At 36.0% G+C, this 26,201-nt stretch overlaps 1 protein-coding gene across 1 annotated transcript in view; it reads left to right on the forward strand.

Moving 5' to 3' along the window:
• THADA (THADA armadillo repeat containing) overlaps positions 1–26,201 on the forward strand; it is a 329,564-nt gene that overhangs the window by 104,519 nt on the left and 198,844 nt on the right. Inside the window, exon 26 of the mRNA XM_081264069.1 lies at positions 4,154–4,245. Within this exon, the coding sequence (XP_081120195.1) occupies positions 4,154–4,245 (92 nt within the window). The remainder of the gene's footprint in view (positions 1–4,153; positions 4,246–26,201) is intronic.

The raw sequence follows: 26,201 nt of genomic DNA on the forward strand, positions 1-26,201 counted from the left end.
AAATTGATCTACAGATTCAACATAATTTCTGTTAAAATTCCATCTGAGTATTCTTTTTGGCATAAATTAATATGTTGGTCCTAAAATATGTTTAAAAAAATGCAAGGGTCCCATACTAGACAAAAGAATCTTGAAAAAGAACAAAGAGCTCATAGGCCCCAATTTCAAAAATTACTACTAAGCAGTAGTAAATTTGATTATGGATTCGACATAAGGATAGACATATAAATCATGGAATAGGATTGATTGTTCAGAAATAAATCTCCACACAAAATTTAAAAAATAGTGCTCAAAGATCAATGGAGAAAGAATAGTTCTTTCAACCAATAGTACTAGTACCACTAGATAGCTATAATGCAAGAGAATGAATTTCATGTTTGAGGAACTGAAAATGGATCAAAAATCTAAATATAAGAGCTATAAAAATTTTAGAAGAAAACTCATGTAAGATTTTGTACCTTGGAGTGGGTTAACAGTGTCTTAGATACAACACCTAAGGTACAAGCAACAGAAGAAAAATATAGGTAAATTAGACTTGATCAAAATTAAGAATATATAGAAAACTCTTAGAACTCAATAATAATAAAAAGACAACCCATTTAAAAAATGGACAATTCATTTGAATATATTTCCCCAAAGAAGATATACAGATGGTCAATAAGTACATAAAAAGATGTTTAGCGTCATTAGGGAAATGCAAATCATAGCCACAATGAGATACCATTTTGTACTCACTAAGATTAAAAAGATGGACAATGAAAGTATTGAGGAGGATGTGTAGAATCACAGAATTGGTGAAATTGAAGCCCTAATATATTGCTAATGAGAATATAAAATTATACCACCATTTTGGCAGTTCCTACAAGCAGAGTTACTGTAATAATTTACCATACTACTTCTGGATGTATACCTAAGAGAAATGAAAACATGTTGTTACAAAAACTTGTGCACAAATGTCTTCAGTAGCATTATCCATAATAGCCAAAAAATGGGAAACAAGCCAAATGTCCATCAAATGCTGAACAGATTTAAAAAATGTGATATATCTCTATTATGGGATACTATTTACCATAAAAAGGAAGAACATACCAAAAAATGCTAGAATATGAGTGAATCTTGAGGATATTGTGCTGAGTGAAAGAAGGCTTACATAAAAGGCCACCTGTTTCATGATCCTATGTATATGAAATGTCTGGAATAGGTAAATTTTTAGAGACAGAAATAGATCAGTGCTTTCCTACTATGGGTGGAGGGAAAATGATGACTAATGTGTGCAGGGTTTCATTTTGGGGCTATGAAAATATTGTTGATTTAGTGGTGATAGTCTCCCACTTTAGAAATATAGTAAAAACCACTGACTTGTATACTTCAAAATGGTGAATTTTACAGTATGTGTATTGTATCTCAAAGAAGGGAAAGTCATTTTTAAAATATTAAAACCAAGTATCATCAATTGATTACTTTCAGAGGCTTGCTCTGCCCTGAATGGAAAATTGGTTAATACATGCAAATAATTCTGTATTGAGTGAACAGGGTAACCAAATAGATGATTAGGGAAAGTTTTTAAAAAGTTTTTCTGGGAATGTTAAGTAATTAATGCAGAAGTCCTGATAGAGTATCACCATTTTGCTACATGTATCAGAATAGGTATTGATCATCATTGGCTACTAAATGGGGGAATTTTATAATCGATTTCTTGGTCTGTTTGAGCTGCTATAACAAAATGCCACAGAATGGGTGACTTATAAGCAGCAAAATTTTATTTCTCATAGTTCTGGAGGCTGGGAAATCCAAGATCAATGTGCCAGCAGATTCAGTGTCTGATGAGAGCCTGGTTTTTGGTTCATAGAGGTGCCTTAACTTGTAAAAGGTTAAAAGGGGCAATGGGTCTCTCTCTCTCTCTCTCTCTCTCTCTCTCTCTCTCTCTCCCCCCCCCGGTCTCTTTAATATGAGCATTTAATATCCCATTTATAAGGGTAAATATTTCATAACCTAATCATATCCTAAGTACCCCACCTCCCAATGCCATCACTTTGAAGGTTAGGATTTCTACATATGTATTTGGGGAAGGAGGCACAAACATTCAGCCCATGCAGGATGGATCAAGCTGATAGTATTGGTACCCATTGGCTCATCTTTTTTTTTTTTTTTTTTTTTTTAATTTAGAGACAGGGTCTTACTAAGCTGCTCAGGCCTCAGTAAGTTGCTGAGGCTGGCTTTGAACTTGTGGTTCCCCTGCCTCAGCCTCCTGAGTTCCTGGGATTACAGGCGTGTGTCACCGCGCCCGGCTCCATTTGTCCATATTAATATTACTAAAATGCATTATCTGTCTCCTGCCTTCAGTCTATTGATTAAAAAAAGTAATTTTATTTCTGGGTTGTGCCTGTTCACTTTATGAAACAGGCCCCTATGGTTTTGTTTAAAGTGTGTATTCTCAACATCTCCAGATGTTTAACTTTAGTGCATCTGGCAGCCTTTGTCAGAGAGTTTGGTTTAGGGCAAAATGGAATTTGTGTTTCTGTTGTGTTTTGTTTATTTTTTTGTTATTACTTGTTATCACTGAGCCCTACTTTTAACCTTTCTTTTTGTGTTTTATCATTGTTATGATTTGAGGGAGGTAATGGTGTCCTAAATGTCCTTACCAAGCCTTCTGAGACTGGGTAAGATAATCAAGACCTGAGCTAGGCAGAGGTGATACTGAGAGTGACAGGATGGATCTATTTGTTACAGTTTGGGCATATTAGGCAGGGCATGTAGTAGGGACTCCATTAATGTTTGCTGACTATTGAATGGACCTAAGTAGATCTGTCCAAGATTAGGGTTTCATTGCAATTTTGGTATGAATTTTATTTGGACTCTATGGTCATTTTTCTACCACCCCTTTTCTTTAATTTGTTGCCAACATTTCAAAATAGTGAGATTTCACATAAAAATCAGGTTTCTGGCTTCTGTTAAAAAAGCAGAAGATCTGGCAACATTAGGCTTGCATTCCTTCATGGCAGCTAGTCAGCTGAAGCTGAGCAGGGACTACATTAGACACAGTCCACTGCTGCCTCTGTTGCTCCCCACTTCTTCTGGGCATTTGAGTTTGTGACCCTTATGCAATGGTTTCAGGAAGTGGTTTTCTAAATCTCGAGTTATTACTTTTTTTAAAAAAATCTTTGTTTATTAATTTATTTTTGTGTGGTGCTGAGGATCAAACCCAGTGCCTCACATGTGCGAGGCAAGGGCTCTACCACTGAGCTATGGCTCCAGCCTGCATTATTACTTTTAATGACTTTTCTGCTTATATTGCTACTTAACATACCATATGATCACTTACCTAATTAGAAAATAAGCTCTATGATGGCAGCAATTGTGTGTCTTCTATTTCTAGATAGTCTCTGTGGTGCTGGTATATTGCCTTGCAGACCATAAGGAAGGCAGTACATACTTAAACGTCTCTACTCTGATTTGGCAAGGTGATTGAGGAAGACCAATAATGCTAGAATATTCAAGACATTGTCGTGAAATTCCAAAGTATCTTGATGCATTGGCTTGGAAAACATATACTCTGTAGTGTCTTGGAGAAATGATCCAAGTTTATTAACATTAATTCTTGCCTCTTGTTTTTATTAATCAGTTCTATCATATAATTTTAGGGTTAATATCCCTTGTTTATATTATTGGCATTGTGAAGTTAATGGCATTTGGAATATTAAGTATTTTCTTGACTATTTATTACATGGATTCTTTGAAATTAAGTCTTACAAGTATTTTCTCACAGGTAGGTAAGTACAGAAAAATAAGTGAAAAGAGTTGAGGTCTAGAATAATTATTGTCAGGAAGGATATGAAAAAATAGTTTTTTTTTCTTAAAGTACTGTTTGATGATTCAATTGAAGGACATAATGAAATCAATTGATAATATTAGAATAGGAAAAAACTATATTGTGTGGTTGGAGTTAGGGCTTAATTTAAGAGGTCATTGAGTCAATTACTATTAAGTTTTTTTTTTTTTAAAGTTGTCTCATTTTGTGAAAACAAACCATGTTTTCTTTAGTCCTACACTAGCCAATGGTATAATGATTGGAATACCTAGTTGACCATTATACATGTTGATTTCATGCCATAAATATTCCTTGACCCATATTATGTGTTTATTTTTATAATAGGTGAGAAATTCATCCACTCTTCTCTTTAGTTCCTTGATCACAAGAATTTTTGGAGTTAAAAGGGGAAAGGATGAACTTTCCAAAACAAATAGGTAAGTAAGCTTCATCTAATGCTAACTTTTCTTTTTACACAAAATTGTCCTGGCCAAAAATAATTGGTGAAATTTTGCTTACTTTTACAGATTCATCTGTAGCATAAAACTATAAAAATGGTATAATGAATTAACCAGTGCTGCCAAATTCTAAATCCTTGGGCAAAAATATCAACTGATTACAAAGTTGACCTTTCAAAGCAACAACTGTAAAGCAAGGAAGCCAGGGCTGAAATATAGACTTGTTTCTCACTGCAGTAACTATTCTTTTTTCTTTGTGTCTTCTTCAAGTATTCCTGAAATGTCCTACATTCTTTTTTCCTGATGTGTTATCGAGTATTTACTATCTGTGCAGTATCTTTAATCATACAGGCGAAAGTTTAAAAGATTGTGAAACTCTTATCAGAACACCTTCCTGACTACCTGTGCATTCATTACTCTCCTAAACGAAGGGAGAAAGTTGGAGATGTTGACTGTGTGAAATAAATAATGCATTTACTTTTTGGTCTTTAATTTACTCTATTTTTTTCAGTAAGGCTTTTTAATGTCTGGAAGGAAATCTATGGAACCATTTTGGTTATTATTATTATTATTTTTTAATATAATGCACAAGTTCTGTTTGTTCTTAAAGAGAAGCTTTGGATAGTTCTTCAGCATTTGAGGATTTAATAGTAGTGTAGTTGGCTTGCAGCTGTTAACACTAGATGTCACTGTCGCTGCATGTTTAATTACTCCCTTAAACTTTTAGAATCCAATTTGACATACAAGTCATTGTCTTAAGGACCTAAACATGAATTCAAGCCCAGCTTCTCTCTTCGCTAAACAAGTTACTATGCTTTTGCTTCAAATTTAGATTTTAAACTGGTATTTATTAAAATATGTCTTCTTGTGATGAAATTAAGTTTTAGAAACTAAAAGATATGATGAAATAATTTTTTGATATGCTTGTGGTAATTCTAGTGAAACCTGCTGTGGTGGTTCTGAAAATTGCTACTTATCAGCCTGTAAAATTCACCAAATATTTCAAAGAAAGGTAACTGGCTCTAAGTTTGAATCCTCTGAGTAAATGCAGGAATACTAAGAGATTTTTTTTTCTCCCCTGAGTTGTATTTTTAAAATAAATATTACTACTTTGGTAGCATGATTATAATTTTTACTTTTTAGCCTGTTCTTTTTTTAAAAAAATATTTTTAGTTGTAGATGGACACAATACCTTTATTTATTTATTTTTAGGTGGTGCTGAGGATTGAACTCAGTGTCTCACACATGGTAGGCAAGTGCTCTACCACCAAGCCATGACACCAGCCCCTTTAGCTCATTCTTAAAGTAATTTTTCCTGTCATTAACTGAAAATTACTAGTATTTGTTTCTCTTTAACTTTGTCTAATTTGTTAATAATTCTACAATGTGCTTAAGTTTAAAATAGTTGTATCTTTTTATGAGACCATGATGATGTGTAGTAGTATGAATAAAATATGATATTAAATAACAATTAAAGTTAATGTTCAAATTGCTCTTCTTGAATGTGTATATAAATTTTACTGTGCACCAGAGAAAAATGATCATTAATTTCATTTAGGTTGCAACTGAAAGAGGATAGAAGAATAAAAGGGCGATGAGATCACACAGTTTTACTCTTTTAGCTAAAGTCACACTGATGGAAATTCATTTCTTTTGAATAGAGAAGATTACAAAATTAATAACTTTCCTAGAAGAAGGGAAATGGAATATTTGTATAATTATTTTGACTAATGGTAGAAAGTGAAATGAAGGAATTAGGAAGTTGATATTTTACTTAAGTGTGGTGAACATTTTTTAGTAAGAGCCTGTATTTCAATAATCTGAAGACTGGCAAGTGTCATCTCCTATACAGGCTTCTCTTTTCTATTTAACTCTTGAATTATCAGTTTCTTGGCAGGTCTTTTTAGAAGTTCTGCAAAGCATTTAGTTTGTTAAATTTGCAATTGTTTGTGATTATTCTACTTTTGTAGTTTATTTAATTTTGTCACTTTTTGTTGAAATATTTATATGCCCATTCTCTACATATTAATTCCCCAAAGGATAGGACTGTTTCCATCTATTCTTTGTATATATAAAGGGCACTTTAAGAATGCTACTTACAATGTCTTGTTGGGTGGTTACTCAGTCATCAAATAACTAACCTCAGCTGATGACATCTCACAGGCCAGTTAAATTTGCTTTCACAACCACAGATTGTTCTGCATGCAGTCTTGCAAACGTGTGCTCTTGGTCAGAAAGGAACTGAACATAAAAAGAACATCTGCTTTTTTTCCATCTAGTGTGAAAAGAATGTCTATCTTGGAGTAAATAAACTTGGTTTCTAGGCATTTTGCTGCCACTGGAGATGACCTTAGTAGAGTCCCTTATTCACTCCATCCTTCAGTTTCTCAATCTATATGACAGTAGTAGTAACATCTAGATTTTATCTTCATGGGGTTATTAAGAGTCTACAACAAACTATTACAACTTTATTATTAATTTTTTAAAATTGAAGTCCTAAACAATTAGAGATATGGTTTACTGTTTCTGTCTGTTGCCTTGCTGTTAGACTGTGCCTTTTGAGGACAGCACCAGGGTCAGAATCCTGTGTATCTGGTACCTTGTATACTGTCTGGTGTGTAGGAAGCATATAGAAATACTTGCTTAGTAGAAAAAGTAAATTTTATTACTGGGGAGGGGAGGATAAAAAGTTTGTTTTCTACTCCTGCCTTTGTTCTCATAAAGCCACAATAACCAACGAGGTTATCCTCTCTGTGCCTTGAGTTTCTTCTTGGTCAAATAAGAGGTTGGGCCAGGCCTGAGGTCTCTTCCCTCTAAAATATGAAGCTGAGACTTTATATAATGTTACTAGAATTGCATGTTTGATAAAGTGCCAATGCCTTAGACAGTACCTGACACATAGTAGGGACAAGAAGTTTTCATTTAATATGTGGAGAAAGGAACAGGGGTCTGCCTCTCTGTATGAGTGTGTGGAATGCACTTAAGATTGAGCTTTTGAGCCCATTGGTCTGATCTAGATGTGTTCTTTGGATTATGAACAGTGAGAAAATACAAGTTTTACAGTCATGTTATTACACTGTAATTTTCTAACACTCCTTTCCTTTCTGGTTGTTGCCATTTAACTGACTTGGTCTGACAGAATGAATAATGGATTCCATGTAAAATCGGAACATGCACAGCCCTGTTTTCTGGGGAAGGTGCTGTGCTTTCTGCTTTTCTATAGTAGCTGCCATCTGTATGTGAATGGACCATCCTTGATAGCTGCTCATTCTTTATAGGGTAGCAGCTAAACCAATTGCATCTTTAACTCTGGGTCCCATGGGTGTCTTAACCTTCAACTATGTTAGTTGCAGCTAAGTGGCAAATACCAATATGTAGTAGTCTGAGAAGCTTTAGTTTTGACTTTGTGGAGTGTCTGCTTTGCCAAAACTTCATACAGGTGCTCAGTGTGCAGAGTTAAATAGTATAGCTTTTGCATTTTCCTTTTGCTTAAACTCATCCTGTGAGCCAATAAGAACTTAATGATGAATAAGTACTTACCTTGAATTCAGTTTAAACATAAGGGCTCCAAAACTTGGGCTTTTGAACTTACAGTTCAGCTGGGGAGAAATAAATTGTTACTTGTGAATCAGATGAAAATAGAAGATATCATATACTAATCACCTGCGCAATGTGATATGGGTAATGAATGCCTTGGACATCTGTAAATGGAAAAAAAAGAGCAATGTATTTTGGGGGAAATAGTATTTTTTATAAGGCTTTGGGGATGAGTAGATTTAAGGTTATGAAATAGACTGAAAAAGAGAAATGAATAAATAATTTTGTTTGCTGTGTTAAGTGCAATCTCTATTCTGTATTATTAAGGAGAGCTCATATTCAAATTAAGAGCTTAGTACAGTTTACTATAATTTAAGAAGAAAATGGGTTTGTAAAAGCATCACTAGATCCAAATAAAATAATTTCCAATGACTGTATTGGGAGATGTTAGATTTATTTTATTTTATTGGACATAAATGACAGAATTATTAGAATTATTTTTCTTAGTAGCATAGGTCTGGAGGAACCTTTCAAGGGGCATCCAACTCAGCCCAACTTCTTGCTTATCAGCAGATTTTGAAGCCATTTCCAGACTGACTGGCTTCTTTCCTGTTCTTCGTGTTTTCTAGGAAAAGAGATTCCACAAGTTTCTGTGGTTACCCACTCCATTGTTTAGGAAAGAATTAGTTTTTCAAAACTAAAATTGAGAGCTTTAGGGCAATTGAGTTTTTTATATTTTAGAGAATGTAATTATTAGAATTCAGAATAGCTTATTTGCTTTGAACTACATAGAAGCTTGTAGTAAACACCTATTTGGCCAAACTGAAAATTGGAATTTTCTTTCACTGGGTCTGGGATAATATTAACATCCTCAGACCCAAAGAATTCTCATTTTCTCCATTGAATAAACGTTCATTATGTTTTCACTCTGGGCCAGGCCCTCTGCTAGGTACTAGCATGCAGAGATGAATCAGAAATATTCTGTGCCTGAGGGGAACTGACAGCCCAGTGAAAAATATGGCAGCTATCTGTTGCATTGGATTCTGTTCAACTTACGTTGAGGGGAAGGGAGAAGTTTTGTAAGGCAGGTGGCATGTCTTTTAGTGTCTTTTGCCTGTTCCATGGTTGGCGTGTGCCAGGCCATTTTTATGTGTCTAATTTAACCTTCACGAGATCCCTGCAAGGTGAATAATATCATCATCACCTTACAGTGGAGTAAAACCACAGGGAGTGAATTTTAGTTATTTGCCTGCTGTCGTATAGCCAGAAAGTGGCAGGACTGGAACACAAATTATTTTCATGTACAGGGCACTTATTTATCAGTACACAGAGCCTGTCATGAGTAGTATATTACTTTTTTGGTGTATGTCTTTAGATTTTACATTGTCCTAACTGTGGGAGACAAGCCACTTCAATCATTCATTCAAAGTCTGAATGTGGACCAATAATCACACATTTTTAATATGGTATGTTGATTTTAGTGGTGGCGGGGCGCAGGGGAGAAGTTTGCTTGAGTTGACTCTGAGACCCTTTCTGTGAGTGTTGGAAGACAATATGAATTATGTAGTTTTTTTCGTTCGTGGATTTTATGTTTTTGGTGGGGAGGTTATTAGAGCAGTTTATTGCAAGTAAGACAAAGGCAAGAGAAAATACAATATACCCGATAGTGGGGCAGGCAGGTAGGCTGTGGATGAGAATGCCCATAAGTATTCTTTTTTTGAGTGAGCCCCACTGTTTTCATGTATATAAGAGATGAGGCAAGAGTAGGCCTTAAAGTTTCGAACATTATGATGTTAAACCAGAAAGGTAAAAATCATACTTTTCTGGTTGGCAAGTAGGGAATGAATTAAATTAGCCCAGGAGGTTATCAGTTTTACTAATGAGAAATTTACCTTTTTCATAGTTAACTCTGTAAAACTCAATTGTTTGGTGCTATCGAGAGAGGATTTGGGGTTTACAAAAATTCTTGGCTGTGGTTCAATTTCTTTTAGACTTAATGTTTTACAGAATCTTTGGTTACATTTTTCAGATCTTTAATTAAAATGACATAAATGATAGCAATTATTATTTGTTTTTATTTTCTAAAGGACCTAAAAAGTCACCCAATCTCATTTTCATTTAACAGATAAGAAAATTAAGGTGCAGAAAATTAAGTGATTTGCTCAAGATCACAAAACTAGCATTAATATAATTTAATGGTTATTTTTAGCTTATAGCATGACTAGAACATTTGAAAAAATATTTAGAAATGAAGTTTCTATTAGCAACAATAATATTCATTTGAATTTAAATGATTCTAATGCGGAATATGAGGTTCGTTCTCCCAAAGAGGCACTTTACTTGTCAGAGGATTTTAAATAATAATGATTTAAAGTTAAGAGCCCCATGATTTGATGTAGTCTGGAGGTGTCATTCATGCATTTACCACAGATCTTTGTAGAACATTCAATCTGTTGCTTTAGCCAGGGTAGATAAATGAGTATTTTTGGAGACTGAGAAGTAAAGTACAAGTCTTGTGTAACCTTGTTGAGATGGTCTAGTCAGAATTAAGTCTGTACTGACATTTTTGTTTACTGGAGAGTTTCGTGTTTCAACGTTTTGTTCATTCATAGGTTCATGGATTATAGGTAGGAAAACCACAAATGAAATTTGTAACCAAAAAGAAGTTCTTGAAAAGAAATATGTTCATGAACTTGAAGTGGGAATTACTCATTGTATGCTTAAATATTGACTCTTGCATGGACCAAGTAATCTTTGTTCCTAAGGACTGCTTCAGGCCATTGCCCTCTCTAATAACTGAGGCATTGTTGCTCTCGTTTGAGCTTGTTCTATGGAATCTTGGCAATGCATGCATCCTCTTTCTGCATCTTAGTAAAAGCATGAGTAAATATTTTTTCTTAGCTTTGGTATTTTTGTAGCTTACATTTTATATGAGCCAGACTAATATAATGTAATACCAGGATTACATAATTTAAGACGTCAGGATTGCTTCCAGGGCTATGAGATAAAGTATTCATTTATCAGGAAGTTTACAAGCTGTATTTGTTGCCCATTCACTACCTGTAGAGAAACACCACAGAGCTGTTTTCCAAATGAGAAAATGGAGTCAAAGAACTTAAGGCCAGAGGGAATGGTTTCCTTAGAACTTAAGATGACATTTATAATTTGTTCAGAATTCAGTCCTAGTAACTATTGATTTTAGTAACGTATAGTTTTGAAATTCCAGAAATTTCCAACTATTGTTGTTACACACAAAACTATTTTTGATAAAAATATGATCGATAAAATTTTTTATGTGTGTCTAATTTAACCTTCACGAGATCCTTGCAAGGTGAGTAATATCATCATCACCTCACAATGGAGTAAAACGACAGGGAGTGAATTTTAGTTATTTGCCTGCTGTCATATAGCTGGAAAGTGGCAGGACTGGAACACAAATTATTTTCATGTACAGAACATTTATTCACCAGTACACAGAGCCTGTCATGAGCAGTATATTACTTTTTTGGTGTTTGTCTTTACCGTTATTAGAAGAAGATACTTTCCATTTCCCTAAAGTCATGACATGGGGAAAGTAGTACCGCCAGTCTGGATGATGAACTGGTCAGCAGGCTGAGGACCTAATCTGTCAGACTGTGGTATGTGTACTTATGTGTTTGCTTGTAAGTGGGGAAGGAGGGGAGGCAAGTAGTGAGAGGGGAATAGAGTAGTAAACACCTTTGAAATATAATAGGCTTTAGGATTCACTAGGAGTACTGAGTTCTGTACCTTGGGCTAGATGTCCTAGTAAAAAATTAAGTAGCTATAGGTGGACACAATATCTTTATTTTATATTTGTGTGGTTAAAAAAATTAAGTAGCATACTCTTGTCATTGTCATTTTTCATCCCTCAAATAATAGCTCCATTTTTTAATATTTAAATGTAAGTTTGAAATAGTTCAGACTTAATAGTAGTTAGAATGCTTTTGGATGCAACTAATAAAAAACCCAAATCAGAATTTAAACAGGGAAAAGTTATTACATATGTAACCAGGATGTTTTAAGGGGGATTTATTTCTTTCAGGTTGAAGCATGTGTTTCTACTGTGCCATCCTAGATGTGAAGGCATGGACCCAGAGGGCTTTCTGGATGGTTACAAGATGGCTGCCATTATGTAGATGTTGGAGCCATCCTCCAGATGTTAGAGTTGAAACACAATATTTAGAAGCCTTGTGTCTCTTATTTCTTTTTGAAAACAATGACACCTCCTCCTGTGTGTGTTTCTATGTCCCCACCTCCACATCCTACAGGTTTTTATTCACATATTATTGACCAAAGTTAATTTTTAACATGTCCCAACTTAACCTGGGTGGGGGAAATAGATCTGCCATAATTAGCTTAGACAAATCAGGGTTCTTCAGTTGGGCCTAGAATATATGTTAGCTCTTCCTGAAGCACATGACTAGCCTGAGAATGGTAAATTCGCAAAGTCAAGTTCCATTAAAAGGAAGGACAAGGTGGGGGAAAGAGTGTTAATTAAGCAATGTGTGTTACTACATTGATGTCTGCTACTACATTGTTCAAGGTCATCTCAAGCATTGAAAATGTTTTCATTAGGAACAGTGATTTAAATATAGGAAGATAATAAATATATTTTAGCCTAATATGAAAATTTATTTCCTTTACATGTTTCCTACATGTAGTTGTAAAGAAATATGAAATAGTACAAGGGTCTAGATATACGGTTCTGTATAATTCATTCTTTTTAAATTTTTTTATTTGTTCTTTTTATATGACAGTAGAGTATATTTTAACACTATACATACATGGAGTATAGCTTATTCTAATTAGGATCCCATTCTTGTGGTTGTACATGATGTGGAATTATACTGGTCATGTATTCACATATGAACATAGGAAAGTTATGTTCAATTCATTCTACTGTCTTTCTTATTCTCCTCCCCACTCCCTTCTCTTCATTCTCCTTTATCTAATCCAATTGAACTTCTATTTTTCTCCTCTCCACTTTCCCTCACTATGTGTTAGCATCCACGTATTAGAGATAACATTCAACCGTTGGTTTTTTGGGGGACTGGCTTATTTCACTTAGCACGACATTCTTCACTTCCATCCATTTACCAGCTAATGCCATAATTTCACTCTTCTTTATGGCTGTCTAACATTCCATTTTGTATATATACCACATTTTCTTTATCCATTCATCTGTTGAAAGGTACCTAGGTTGGTTCCATAGCTTAGCTATTTTGAATTGAGCTGCTATGAACACTGATGTGGCTATAATTCATTCTTGTAAATAGCTTGCATTTAAAAAAATTTCATGTAATTTCTTAGTCCATTTCATGTTGCTATAACAGAACACCTGATGCTAGGTAGTGCATAGAGAGATTTATTTGGCTCATGATTCTGGTGGTGGAAGGTGGTCCAAACAGCATGGTGCTAGTATTCTGGAAAAGTTCCCTCCCCCACACCCATGGCTATCACAACATGGTCAGGAAGTAGAAAGGAAACCAATGGACTGCGTAGAAGGGCCAACTGCATGGTGTGGCTTTGCTTTCCAATAGCCCAGTTTATCAAGAACTAATTCAGTCCCATGAGGTTCGACCTATTCCAAGACATCATTAATCCATTCATGAGGGTATAAGTAACCCTGTAACCTAGTTACCTTCCATGAGGCCCTACCCCTTAAAAGTTTGACTACTCCAACATCATTTCATTGGATACCAATCTTACAGCATATGTCCTTTTGAGGGACAAACCATATCCAGAACCATAGCACCCAGGAACAAAGTATATGTATGTCTTCACACATGAACTAAGTTTTGTACAACATTAAAATACAGATTCTGAATTCAAGCTTGAAAATGCTTTTTGACATTATGAATTATCTTCCTGGTTCACAGCTAATCTCTAATAAGCTAACAGTGTTAACATGTTTGTTATCACAAACTCTGGTTTACTTTTGGAATTTGACCCATATATTATAATATTGGTTTTCTTATCATAAGGCCAAATAGTGTGAAGTCAAATGATCTTTCTAAATTTATGGGAATTGGCATTTAATTATTTTTGTTTCTGTGTCAAAAATCCCTGTTCTATTTCAATTGAATGTGGTATTTTGATGTGACTTTTTTGGCCTCTGAACTCAAATTAGGCTAATTGTCCTGAATAATCTCTCTTTCTTTTTCTGCCAAGTTTCTTTCTTTTCTGTCCTCTGAACTCTGTTTTGTTCTCTACAAACTGCCTCTATAGAATTGGAACATGAGGCTGTCTGGGTCAGGGCAAACCAGCTGGGCTTGACAGAAGTTAGGGTTAGATTAGCTTCATTTGACAAGGATCAGTACGTCTGATCCAGTTGCTAAATCTTGGAAGACTAGAATTTTCCACTCTATAAGCACAATTCCATGACATCTTGCCTTTCTTTTGCTCTTAAGACATCTTCATCTTAGTTGTATCTATTTCTACAACCTCTCAAATCTGAATAATTGACTTAGATCCATCTAACGGTCAGTTACATACTCCTGTCCCTTAATTCACTTGATCCCCTCTGTCACCCCTTTAATCAAAGCTTTCCTATGCCTGTGGTTCCATTTCTGTGTAACTGGTGTCCAGGTTAGGCATTCTGACATTTTTTTTCTTCATCATTCATTCAGCAAGTATACGAGGTAGGTTCAAGCACTGAGGGGATGAGGGGATGACAGACATTTATAAAATAGGATGCAAATCTTTGAAGAACAATGGAAGAGGAGAGGCAAGACTTGGACTCAACTGTAAAGTTACCTATAAAGCAAGGTGGGAAGCTGAAGGTAACTGTGGACTTTGCTCTCCCTCATGGGAAGAGCCTGGGAGCACTGCTCCTCACGTCTCCTCACTCCTGCTGCACTGTGCAGACGTGGCTGTAGCAGAGCTCTTGCTAATGTCTTTTAAACACACTTTCTCCCTGTGTCTCTTCCAGTTCTTCCATTAATGTGGGAAAATCTTCCCCACCTTTTGTTTATATTGCTGCTAGAAAATGTGGTCAACGCAGAGCAATACCGGTGCTCTGCTTCCCCTACCTGCATTTGGAAATGGAATTATGTGTATTAAAAATACTGTGTCACTGACTTCTAAGGGTCACAAGTGCCTATTTTCCCCCAGAAACCCAGCACAGGTCATCTCCAACTCCTTCATGCTTTAATTGAGAACTTTCCCTGAAGCTTCTATATTTCAGAGAAAAGAATTTCTTTTAGTGGTGTTCTCCTTGATTGCTTTCCAATATTTCAATGAACTAGTTTTCAATTTTTTATCATTATAAAAGTATATTGTTTCAGTGGTGAAGTAAATAATTTCTGTGGGCTACCTGCAATGCCACCATTTATAACATTATGTATTTTGTTTGCCATATGACTATAAGTTGTGGCCTTCCACCAAGGAACATACTGTCCCTAAATACTTTTTTGTGTATATCCTTCCCGTTTTCAGCCCTGGCTGCATTTAAAATTGTGCCCTCATGCATTGCCAAACTGGTTGGCTTGTCCATGAAAATTGAATCCAGTGGAATCCCTGGCATTTTCTGTGGATGTTTCTTCCTGCTCCCCATTAAATAGAATTTTTAATGGTTTTTCAGGGCCTTCTGTGTAATAACCTTCTTTTCTTTCTTCCTTCCTTTCTTTTCTTTTTTTTTTTTTTTTTGGTAGTCCTAAGGACTACACCTGGGGCTTCATGCCTGCTAGGCAAGTGCTCTACCACTTAGCTGTATCCCCAGCTTTCTTTATTTTTTATTTTGAGATAAGGTCTTGTTAAGTTGCCAAGGCTGGGATCCTCCTGCCTCAACCTTCCAAGTAGCTGGGCTTACAGTCATGTAAGTGACACCTGGAGTAATGTCACTCTTCATAGAATTTTTTTTAAAAAATCACAGTAGCAGAAGGAATCATGTTTCTCAGTTTACCTTAGTCTGGAATGACTTTGAGTACCTAGCCTGATATCTATCAATAAATATGTTTTAACTGTCAACTGTATACAGAGGTTAGTACTAGGTGACACCAAAAAAGATCTAAGAATAGCCTATTCTCAGAGAACATTTAGTGTGCTTACAATGAAATAAACTAAAACACAATCACGGAATGGGTCAGTCTTATTGTGAAGTGACAGCAATGATAAAGAAGAAGAGAGAGGAATCAAATATTATACCATTGTTCTGGTATAATCCAAGAGGCAAGCATCTGATGATTCTTCCATCGTTCTCTATGGTATATGTGCTATAGCTCATGTGGTAGGAAGCGCTTAGAGGTAGGCCAGCTCTTTACAGGAGATTTCTCAGAGGGACTCCCTGATTTCTGGTGTGTATTCTTTATAATCAGAGGTACTCTGTAATTGGCAATATCTTATTCTCTATGGGGAACAATAAATGATATGTCAGAGTATTTTCTCTTCTCCTTGTTCTGTATTTTTTGATCTGTTTACTTAGAAAACTCTTGAATCTTCAGAGACCTGGGTGCATCTGTGAATTAAAAGAAAACACTGGTACATTTTCAGTAGGTCTTTGGACTCCCAAGTCTTTTCCTATACTCTTTCTTTTCCAACAGTCAGCCTTGTTTTTTAGTCCTTCAGGTACTTACTGGTTTCAGTGCCATGGCTGAGCTTTCTTTCCTTATAGTCAAAAGGTTTGCTTTCCAACTAGCATCTCTCTTCTTTGTGGCTAGTGTGCCGCTTTGTCATGGGGTAGTTAAGTATGGACAGAACCTTGGTGGGGGGAAGATGACGCTGTGGTTTCCAGGACTTCACTCCTACTGTTCTGTTTCACTCTTCTTCTCACTTTGTATGTTGAAAGTAATATGTGCTTATTAAGAAAAATATGGAAAACTTAGGCAGTTTTATTGCCTTCACCTAGGCTATTGCATTGCAGTTGTCATTTTGCTGTGTTTTCTGGGCCTTTTTTTTTTTTATTCATGAGTATTTAGTTTTTATAAAATGTATCTGTAGTTATTCTATACACACCCTTCTTTTTTCACTGGTAGGAATCACTTTTCATTTTTGTTTGATAATTTATATTCCTCCTAGTTTAAAAAAAATTAACAGAGTGGTGTGTATCTTTGTTTATAAAGTGTTTTAATGTGTAAGCCTCTTTTCTGCAAGTAGAGTCTCCTGTGTGTGATTTCTAGGTCACAGGACACGACTTGTTGTTGCATTCTATACCTGTTAGGTTTTACATTTTGTCATATTTCTTTTCTTTCTTCCTTTTTTTCAGAATTCTTTATTTTATTATTTATTTATTTTTTATGTGGTGCCGAGGCCGAGGATCGAACCCAAGGCCTCACTTGTGCTAGGAAGGGCTCTGCCACTGAGCCACACCCCAACCCACATGTTGTCATATTTCTTAATAAATTAATTTTCTTAAAAAAAACAGGTTCCATTTCACTTCCAGTCACACGTTTCACTTTCCATTTCACATAGTATAAAGTTTATCGCTCTAATTGGCCTTTTTTCTTTTTAAAAGACTTATTTTTATTTAATCAACCATCTTGAGCATTTTATCTGATTTTTCTCCACTATAGATAGTGATGCAAGGAATATTCTCTCATGAATTTTATCTTTGTCTTTTTTTTTTAAATTGTTTTTTAGTTGTAGTTAGATACAATACCTTTATTTTATTTATTTATCTTTATGTGGTGCTAAGGATCGAACCTAGGACCTCGCACATGTGAGGTGAGCACTCTACCACTGAGCCATAACCCCAGCCCCTGTCCATGTTTTTATGATTATTGAAAGGGAGATGCTGAACTGAAGAATATAAACAAGGGAAATTGCATGGAATTGGAAGGTGAGCCTCAGGGTTATACACAATTACATATAAGAGGAAAGGAGGAGTAGGAGAAAAATTATATAAGTGGAAGAAACGATTTATAGTAGAGGGGATGGAGAGAGAGAAGCGGAGGGGAGGGGTGAGGGGACAGTGGAGAATGGGATAGACAGCAGAATACATCAGTCACTAGAAAGGCAATTTGTAAATCAATGGGAATGTAACTGATGTGACACAGCAATCTGTATACGGGGTAAAAATGGGAGTTCATAACCTACTTGAATCAATCTGTGAAATATGGTATATTAAGAACTATGTAATGTTTTGAACAACCAACAATAAAATTAAAATTAAAAAAAAAAAAGAATATAAACATTCCATGAAACTAATAGCCAAGTTTCTTTTAACTGATACCAATTAACACATTTACCAGCACGTGCAATCTTCCTAGTACTAAGATTAAGCATTTTAAAAAAATATTTATTTTTTTAGTTTTAGGTGGACACAGTATTTTTATTTTACATTTATGTGGTACTGAGGATCGAACCCAATGCCTCATGCATGCTAGGAGAGCACTCTACCATTAAGTCACAACCCTAGCCCCAGAAATAAGTATTTTTTTAATGCAAATTTCAGGGAATGTGAGAAGGAAAAGACCTTGGTGTTTCATTGCTTTTATTACTAGGGAGGCTGAACATTTGCTCAAGTTATTTGTTGGTTAATTGCATTTTCTTCAGCTTTGCTTTCAAGGCCCTCTATAATTTAGACCATCCCTTTTCACCTTATCTCGCATTATTCAAACTTACAAATATTTATTAAACTCCTGCCAACTACCTTCTCCCATTCCAAACATATACCCACACACTAATCAAGCTAATCTCCCTATTGTTCCTTTGAATGTTAAGCTTTTACTTTGAGTGCTTTTGTTCATGGTTTTTCTGCTCCTAAATGCCTGCCTCTCCCTTCTTCTTAAGCTATGCTGATTCCCATCCTTGGGTTCAGCCCAATCATCTTCCTAAAACTGGTTTTCTGGAGAACAGGCTCTGGGACTGCTGCTCTGTAGTAGTCCACACTGCCTTCTTCAGGCTCTGCCCTAGGAGCAGGCAAAGAAGATGAATGTAGAAATAGTCATGTCTACATTTGATTTCTGGTGTAAGTGACTTAGTCCCCTGAGCCTCCATTTCTTTGTCTCAGCATCCTCATAAAATGTGAATGACCATAGAGTCTGCCTCTGGAATTGTGAGGAGCAAATGTGATAAAGCTTGTAGAGGGCCTACGGCTGGTGCTTGGTATATAGGAAACTCTCCTTTAGTGCCCATTGTTTTAATTGAACAAATATACCTGTCATCTCAGCATTTGTTGTTTTTTTGTTCCATAGGACTCTCCTGTACCACCCTAGAGGCTGTGTACTGTCTCTTTCTTGTAAATTAGTTATGTACTCTCAAGTGAACACAAGGTTCTAAAGGGGAGGGATTGCATTTTAAGTCTTTTGTATGTCCTAATGCACTATGCTGCTTGAGTGTAGTTGGGTAGCTTTGGTAGTGGTGGAAATTAGAGGAAGGTAGTGATAAGGACCTCATTTTCAGCTTTTTATAAGACCTTTACTAGGAGAACTTTCTCCTAGGGCCTTTAAAAAAATGTTAGCTTTTGTTGCTTATCAGCCAACTGGAGTTACTCAGTAGAAAATGTTTAAGAGATCCAGATTATACCACCGGATTTCACTTTTCCATATAGTGTTTCAAAGTGTTGTATTCATTAATATTTGTGAGAAACCTATGGTTAATACCACAAGAAGCCATAAACTAAACCAGATTCTTTCCCCTTTTAACTTTCACATGCCTTGGATTAACGGCAGCGTTACTCCCTCATTTACACCTGGGATTTCCTAGCATTCTCAAAAAGCTGAAACAATGATTCATGTTTAGTCACCATGTAACTGGCTATTTTCATTTATTTAAAATATAAATAACAAAAAATATCCTGGGTAAAGATCTCCACGTATTTTAACTAGTGACAGATGCTCTGATCAGTATTTCTACTTAAGTCAGGCATTTTTTACATACACCTCAAGCCTTGCAATTAAGCTTTATGCCTTTCCAAGCATAACAGTTAACCAATAAACCAAAATATCAGCCTGGTCTGGCTTAGCTCAGCGGTCTTTTGATTTCTTCCAGTCTGTTTGATGTGGAGGCTTATTGAGATTTATCTACTGAGCTGTTCATAGTTTGTAGGGCTGGGAGCATTGACTATATTATATAAGATTCCATTAGTGACAGAAGAGTGTGGACAGTCTCTGCAGTGTAGATAGTCTAGCCAGTTGTACTGGTCATGATTTTGTTGAAACTTTTAAGACTGTTGTCGAGCTTTTTATTAAATACTCAATGGTTTTTCTTGTTTCCCAGTTTATACTCCAAGCCTCAAAGCAGATGTGCTTTGATTGGTTCAATTTAATAGAAAGTTTCTTAACTTTCAGTATGCAGATTTAAAAACTTTTCCAGTTATTTGGACTAGTTTATCGTTAAGGAAAGTAAAAAATAGAAATATACAGTAATCAATCATAAGTATTGCTAGATGGGGAGGTAAACATGCCATTATATTGTTCAAGGTAGAAACAGCATTGGCATATCCAACTTTATAACAAAGCCTTAGAGGGCTTTCTTATACTTATGAATTCCTAATAGGAATGTCCAATATGGTAAGTATTATTGTCCTCATTCTAGATGACACACTTGGAGTTTAGATGATTAATTTGCTACATGCCTCATACCTAGTGTGAAGCAGAGCTGGTGTTTGAATTCAAATGTGACTCCTAACCCAGTTATTTTTCCATTACATCAAAGTTTTTTTGTTCAATAATATACAGTATTTCTAAAAGTAACAAGAGTTTTGCCAAGCAGTTTTCCAGTGGTTTAATCATGTCGTCTTTCCTGAGAAGTTGAGTAGAATTACTCATGTGTACCCTGCAGGAGATAAAAAAAAAAAAAGTGTTATATTAGAGGAATAATGAAACTTATCCATTTTTTTCTCCTTTAGTTGCTTCATGTACAGAATTGGGAAACTACGTGTAGGGCTTCTGTGTGATTGAGTAAGTTAGGAGTTGGCACGAGCAAATGCATGTTAGCATTCATTTGCTCATTTAGGTTTATTGACGTACTCCTGTGTACCAAAAATGTGCTAAACATTAAAAGGCACATAAGTGGAAAATCTTTGCTCTTAAGCATCTCAGAATCCAGCAGAGTAGATATGTTCCAAACTACATGACCATAGTAAGGTATAGAGATGGCAAGAAGAAATTTAAAAGCTTGAAATGGAGATAAATGGTATCTCTCAGACAGGCTTCCTGTAAGAGTCAGGGTCTGAGCTTGAAGGATGAGTAGAGATTAGCTAGATAAAGAAAAACTGTGTGGAGAAAGGGAGCCAGGAGAACAGGTGTGGCATAGATGGGTTGGTGTGAATGTGTATCTTCAACCCAGGCTTTCTTGAGCACTTTAATGTGAGTACTCATTTAAAATATTGAGTCATGGGCTGGGGATGTGGCTCAAGCGGTAGCGTGCTCGCCTGGCATGCGTGCGACCCGGGTTCGATCCTCAGCACCACATACAAACGAAGATGTTGTGTCCGCCGAAAACTAGAAAATAAATATTGAAAAATTCTCTCTCTCTCTCTCTCTTTAAAAAAAAAAAAATTGAGTCATGGAATTCTTCTTGTGGGATATTTTGCAAACAACTGTGTTTTAAAGAACCCATTTTGGAAAACTGGATGGACCAAGTGGTGAGAAAAGAAAGTTGTGCTTTGGGGAAAAAATGAGGCAGGCAAGGAGGATGGAGAGGGATATTGATTATAAGAGAGAGAGTATAATAGTAGATTTGACAGGACTTGATGGAAAATGAGGGGACCAGGGAAGAGGAAAGATAGTGGAGTTTTGGCTTGGATAGTTTCTGGGACCATTTGTAAAGGTGAAGATTTAGAAAGAAGAACAGATTGTTGAGGGAAGATTTCAAGTTCAGTTTTGCAACTGTGTTTTGAGATGCTGAGGCATGTGGAGTGGGTCATATCCATTTGGCAGTTAGATATGTGAGTGGAGTCTGGGCTAGATGAAGGAGTCATCTGTATGGAGATGGTATACCATACCAGGAGTGAATGAGATCACCAGAGGGGTGAGGATAGACTCCAGGAGACATCAGTAAGTAAGTGATGTGTGCAGGAAGAGGATCTGTCAGCTCACAAGCATTTCAATAATCTAAAATTGTTTGGGATATGCTTTTCTGTTTCAAGATCCATCAGTTGTGTTTTATTTTGTTACAAAGTGCCTGAATCCACCCATGAAGGAAGTCTATTCTGTGGATTTGCCCTCTCAAGATTCAGGGTAGTCGTGGAGGAGGTGCTTCACCCACACCCTAAGCTCGCCAAGGAGCACAGTGTGATTCCCACCCAGCCCTTCTGAATTCAGTGGGAAAGGTGGAGCCATTTTACATTGTTAAGTTTTTGAGTGTTGGGTTCCTTAAATGTAACTGGAGAAATAATGAAAGAGAAGTTAAGTATTCCACTGGATTAAATGAATTCAATGGATTTTAATTTTCTCGATAAACTGTTATTAAGAAATTGTTTTGGAGATTTACTCCCTGAGTAGGATTAGCTAACCTACATTTTTCATTTGGATAAGTAGTTCTTTAATTAGAAAGCAAGATTGGAGTAATAGTTTCTTCTTGCTTTATATAGTGTAGAGAAGATATGTGAAACTGCCAAATGAAGGTTTTCCTCACAGTGGTGTGAAGCAGGGAAAACAAGAGGAAATTATAATGTTAGGGGAAAGGATTCTCTTCATCCAGTGTACATGCTTTTATCTTCAATTCTGGAAGTCTCGCTGGAAGGGTTTTTTACCCCCTTATTCTTGTCATGCTAAGAGTTGCATATTTTCTGGCAAAACGTTCATTACTGGCTAGGAGTGCACAAGAAATCCTTTGCCAGAGAATTAAGCAAGCAGAAGTCTGTCAAAACAAATATTCTAGTTTAAAAATATAGTCCTGCAGGAGGGGCGGGGATGTGTGGGTAGTGGAGGAGGCCAGGGCATGTTCTAAGACTGAGTATTTATTTCATAAGAATTCTGTGTTCTGAAGGACTGTTGTTTGTAGGAACTCTGGAGGAATCAGGATTGTGCTGCATTAAATATACTGATGAGCACGGATAGCTTTTCTGGGATTTGGGGTTTCCTCTTATGTTTAGTGTGCAGCTCATATGATGACAGCCTTTACTATGAGCGAAACATTTTGATAACAAATAGCCTTTTAAATTTAATTCAAGAGGCATTTAACAAAACTTTTGTTTACATGGAAAAACTCTGAGGCTTGAGAATATTAAACACACATAAACAAACATGCACATAAACACCAGTCCACTTCATAAGCATTTATTTGGCTAGGAAATGCCAACTTTATGTAACTCCATCTATTTGTTAATTGATTCTAAAAAGCAAAACCTTGTTTTTCCTTCTAACTTTTCCTTCTACCTTTTCCTTGTTACTTTAAAAAAATCATCATACAAATGAATAAGAGCATAGACTGGGTAAATAGAAGTTTTTTAGACTTCCTTGCTGTATAGTTGCTCTAAACAACTACTAGAGAAGTCACTTTTCAAATTGGAGAAACATTTTTGTAAGTTAGCTAACTTTTTTTTTTTTTTTTTTTTTGTCAGTACCCACTGGGATGGGTGTGGGCGCTAACCATGTTAAGTAAGTTTCAAGATAAAAGTTATTGCTTGCAGAAGTGGACTCGAGTTCTTCTACATGATTTCCTGACTGTATATTTACCTGCAGCTGACATTATTTTCTGAGAGAATTTTTAAAATAAAATATACTGCCTTGTAATATTGCAATAAGTGATCACACATGATAGAACGTATAGATAAAAATAAGCCCTCAAAATAATATTAATAAAATACAGACCCTTTATTCTTTTCTCCTTCTGGCAGATTTTAGACCTGTTGCCATAAGCAGTTCAAGGAACACATGCTTGCATCCAGAGCACTGGGAGGAAGTCTGCCTGCACTTTGATTCCCTGATTTGATACACGTTAGTTACTGGAAGAAAGATGAATTAATGTAAATTTCTTTAGTTTTAGTAATTCAGAAGAGTAAAAATTTGTTGAGGGCTTGAAAAGATCATGGTGCACCATTGGAATTTGACTTTAGTAAATGTAACATTTGTTTTCTAAAGAATTATAACAACATACTTAAATTCCAGAACAGTAAGCAAAATAGCTTAAGTTCACTGACTTGAAAAAACATTCTTTTATACTGCACGGTTCTAAAATAAATACTTAAAAGAAACAGAGAGCAAGCCATTCTATCTTGGATTTCATTTTCCTTCAGATAGAACAGCTAGAACAAACATTCTTGCTAGTTAACATTGCCTGTGTTTTTATGAAGTTAATAACTGACCTGTCAATCACGCCCTATATAAATACGGTAGTTGAATGCTTTCTGCTTTAGAAGCACTTTTATTTACAAGAGCTGCCAGCCAAGATTTCCAAAGGACTCCATGGGCTGTTTGCTTTGATCTGTTTTGAGGGCTGGTCTCTTTATACCTGTTGGTTTGTTCTTTATGATACCTTTGTGTAATCAGGTATGGGGAGAGCAGATGTGTAGAATAAACACATCTTAAGGAAACCAAAGCTCAAGAGAAATCATGTAATTATGAATCAACAGCTCTAGAAAAGAAAGAGAGAATATTTCTTAAATCAACTTAGTTGCTATTATGAGAAGAGAACAGATGTTATGATATTCACCCCAGAGAAGCCTCAGCTTTTCTTTTAAATCTCAGCTTCTAATGGATGGAGGTTGTGTGTGTCCCTTACCCCTTAAACTGTTGCTTTTCTTAAATTTGTAACTTGCTGAGATGTTGCAGCTCTTCTTAGTTGACTTTTACCTTTGACCTTTTTTCATTTCCCTAGGAAATGTTTACCACATGTCTCTATCCAAATAATCGTTGCTCAGTGGGAATCATTACCTTTGCATTTTGAACTGGAAATGCCTTTTAATGTTTAAGGGAGGTTTCAAAACAGGAGAGCTTTGGATTAGTTGTTTTAAAATTTTGATTTTGACTTACCCAGCACATGAGTATATTGAATGCTTGATTCCATTTTTTTTTAATCCTTCAGAATGCCATACATATTAGTCAGTGAATGAAAGAATGATGGAAATGAAGAGAAACCAGAGTTCTTGGTTCCAGAATAACCTATTCACCTTTCAATTAAATGCAGCCCTAACAATTCCTATGTATTATATTCACATATTACTTTTCTTTAGGAATCTGAATGTTTGGACATGTTAATTTGATTATTTTAGTTAGATTAAAACAGTTTCCCCTACTTTTTTTTTAAACTAGGAATTTTATCATCAATTTTATCATCTGGGCTTTAGGAGGAAACGAGATTTCCAGGCATTCAGAGCCATGTGCTCCACTACTTTGGGAGGTTCTCTTGATGCATTTTGTGTTGATTTTGCTGACATTTTTTGGTCAGTACTTTTAGCCTTTTGTGATACTGGCATCAACTTTAGATTTCCTGTGGAAGTAAAAAGCAGGTTTTTTATTAATCAGTTTTCTCCTTTCTTGCTCAGAAAACTTTCAAACTCTAAAGTCTTTTAACTGTTATTGCATTTTATTTTGTTTCTAGTTCATATTTTTTAAATACTAGTTTCTCTAGGATAACAAAGTATAAAATGCAGCCCCAAATACCCTTGGTTCAGCAGCTTTCCTCAGATAATCACTTGCCAGAGTCAAAGTATTTGGTGAATGTTGAGGTGCGTTAAAGCCAGGTTTTAAACTCTTGTTTCCTCTGCAAAGCCTTTGGGGTCAAAGGTGGGAAAGCTCTGAGGTTGCCTGGAGCCAGTGCATAGGGGCGCAGTCCTAGTTGTGCTGCCTGCATTGAGGCAGAAGGGTGTATAAAACTCTAAAGGGTATAAAACTGCCAAAATTATGGTTTAGCATCTTTGGGCCATTGGTTGCAGAGCCCTTTGTCAGATATGGTTGTTGTAGGACAGCCAGAGATCAGGCCAGAGAAGCAAATTAGGAGTAAACTAGGGCGGGCCATGCTACAGACAACAGGGAAGAAACTGCCTCTACAATGCACCCAGGGATGCTCCTGAAGGCGCATGGGTCCACTTAGTTGGCAGATTAGCTGAGAGTCCCCTCCAGTGTTTTCCTTTTGCATTCATCCAAGGTTCAAACCTATAATTAAATTTTCTGAACAAAGACCCTATTAACCCACACCATCCAGATTGATGACTAACAGCTCTTCCTTCCAGGTACATAAAGAAACCTGTAATGCTTAAAGGAAAATAAAGACCCTAGTCAGGTTTGTGGGGGAGGGTGAAGTGAGGGAGTGGGTGTAGGAGGATTAGATTTGCCTTTCAGAAGTCATTTTTTAGTGCTGCTTAAAATGGATCTTTCAGTAGTTACAGCTCTTATTTAGGTATGTGTGATTTACTGCATGATCTAAAACTTAGTCACAGTGATATGACTTTATTTAAATATCTATGAAAATATGTTGGTTTTTCAATTTTTAACACCTTAAAAAGAATTCGCTCTACTTCTTTCGTGTGGGCAGTGTAGACTTACATGAAACTG

The sequence above is a fragment of the Spermophilus citellus genome (assembly GCF_964194105.1).
Source record: "Spermophilus citellus genome assembly, chromosome: 13".
NCBI lineage: Eukaryota > Metazoa > Chordata > Mammalia > Rodentia > Sciuridae > Spermophilus > Spermophilus citellus.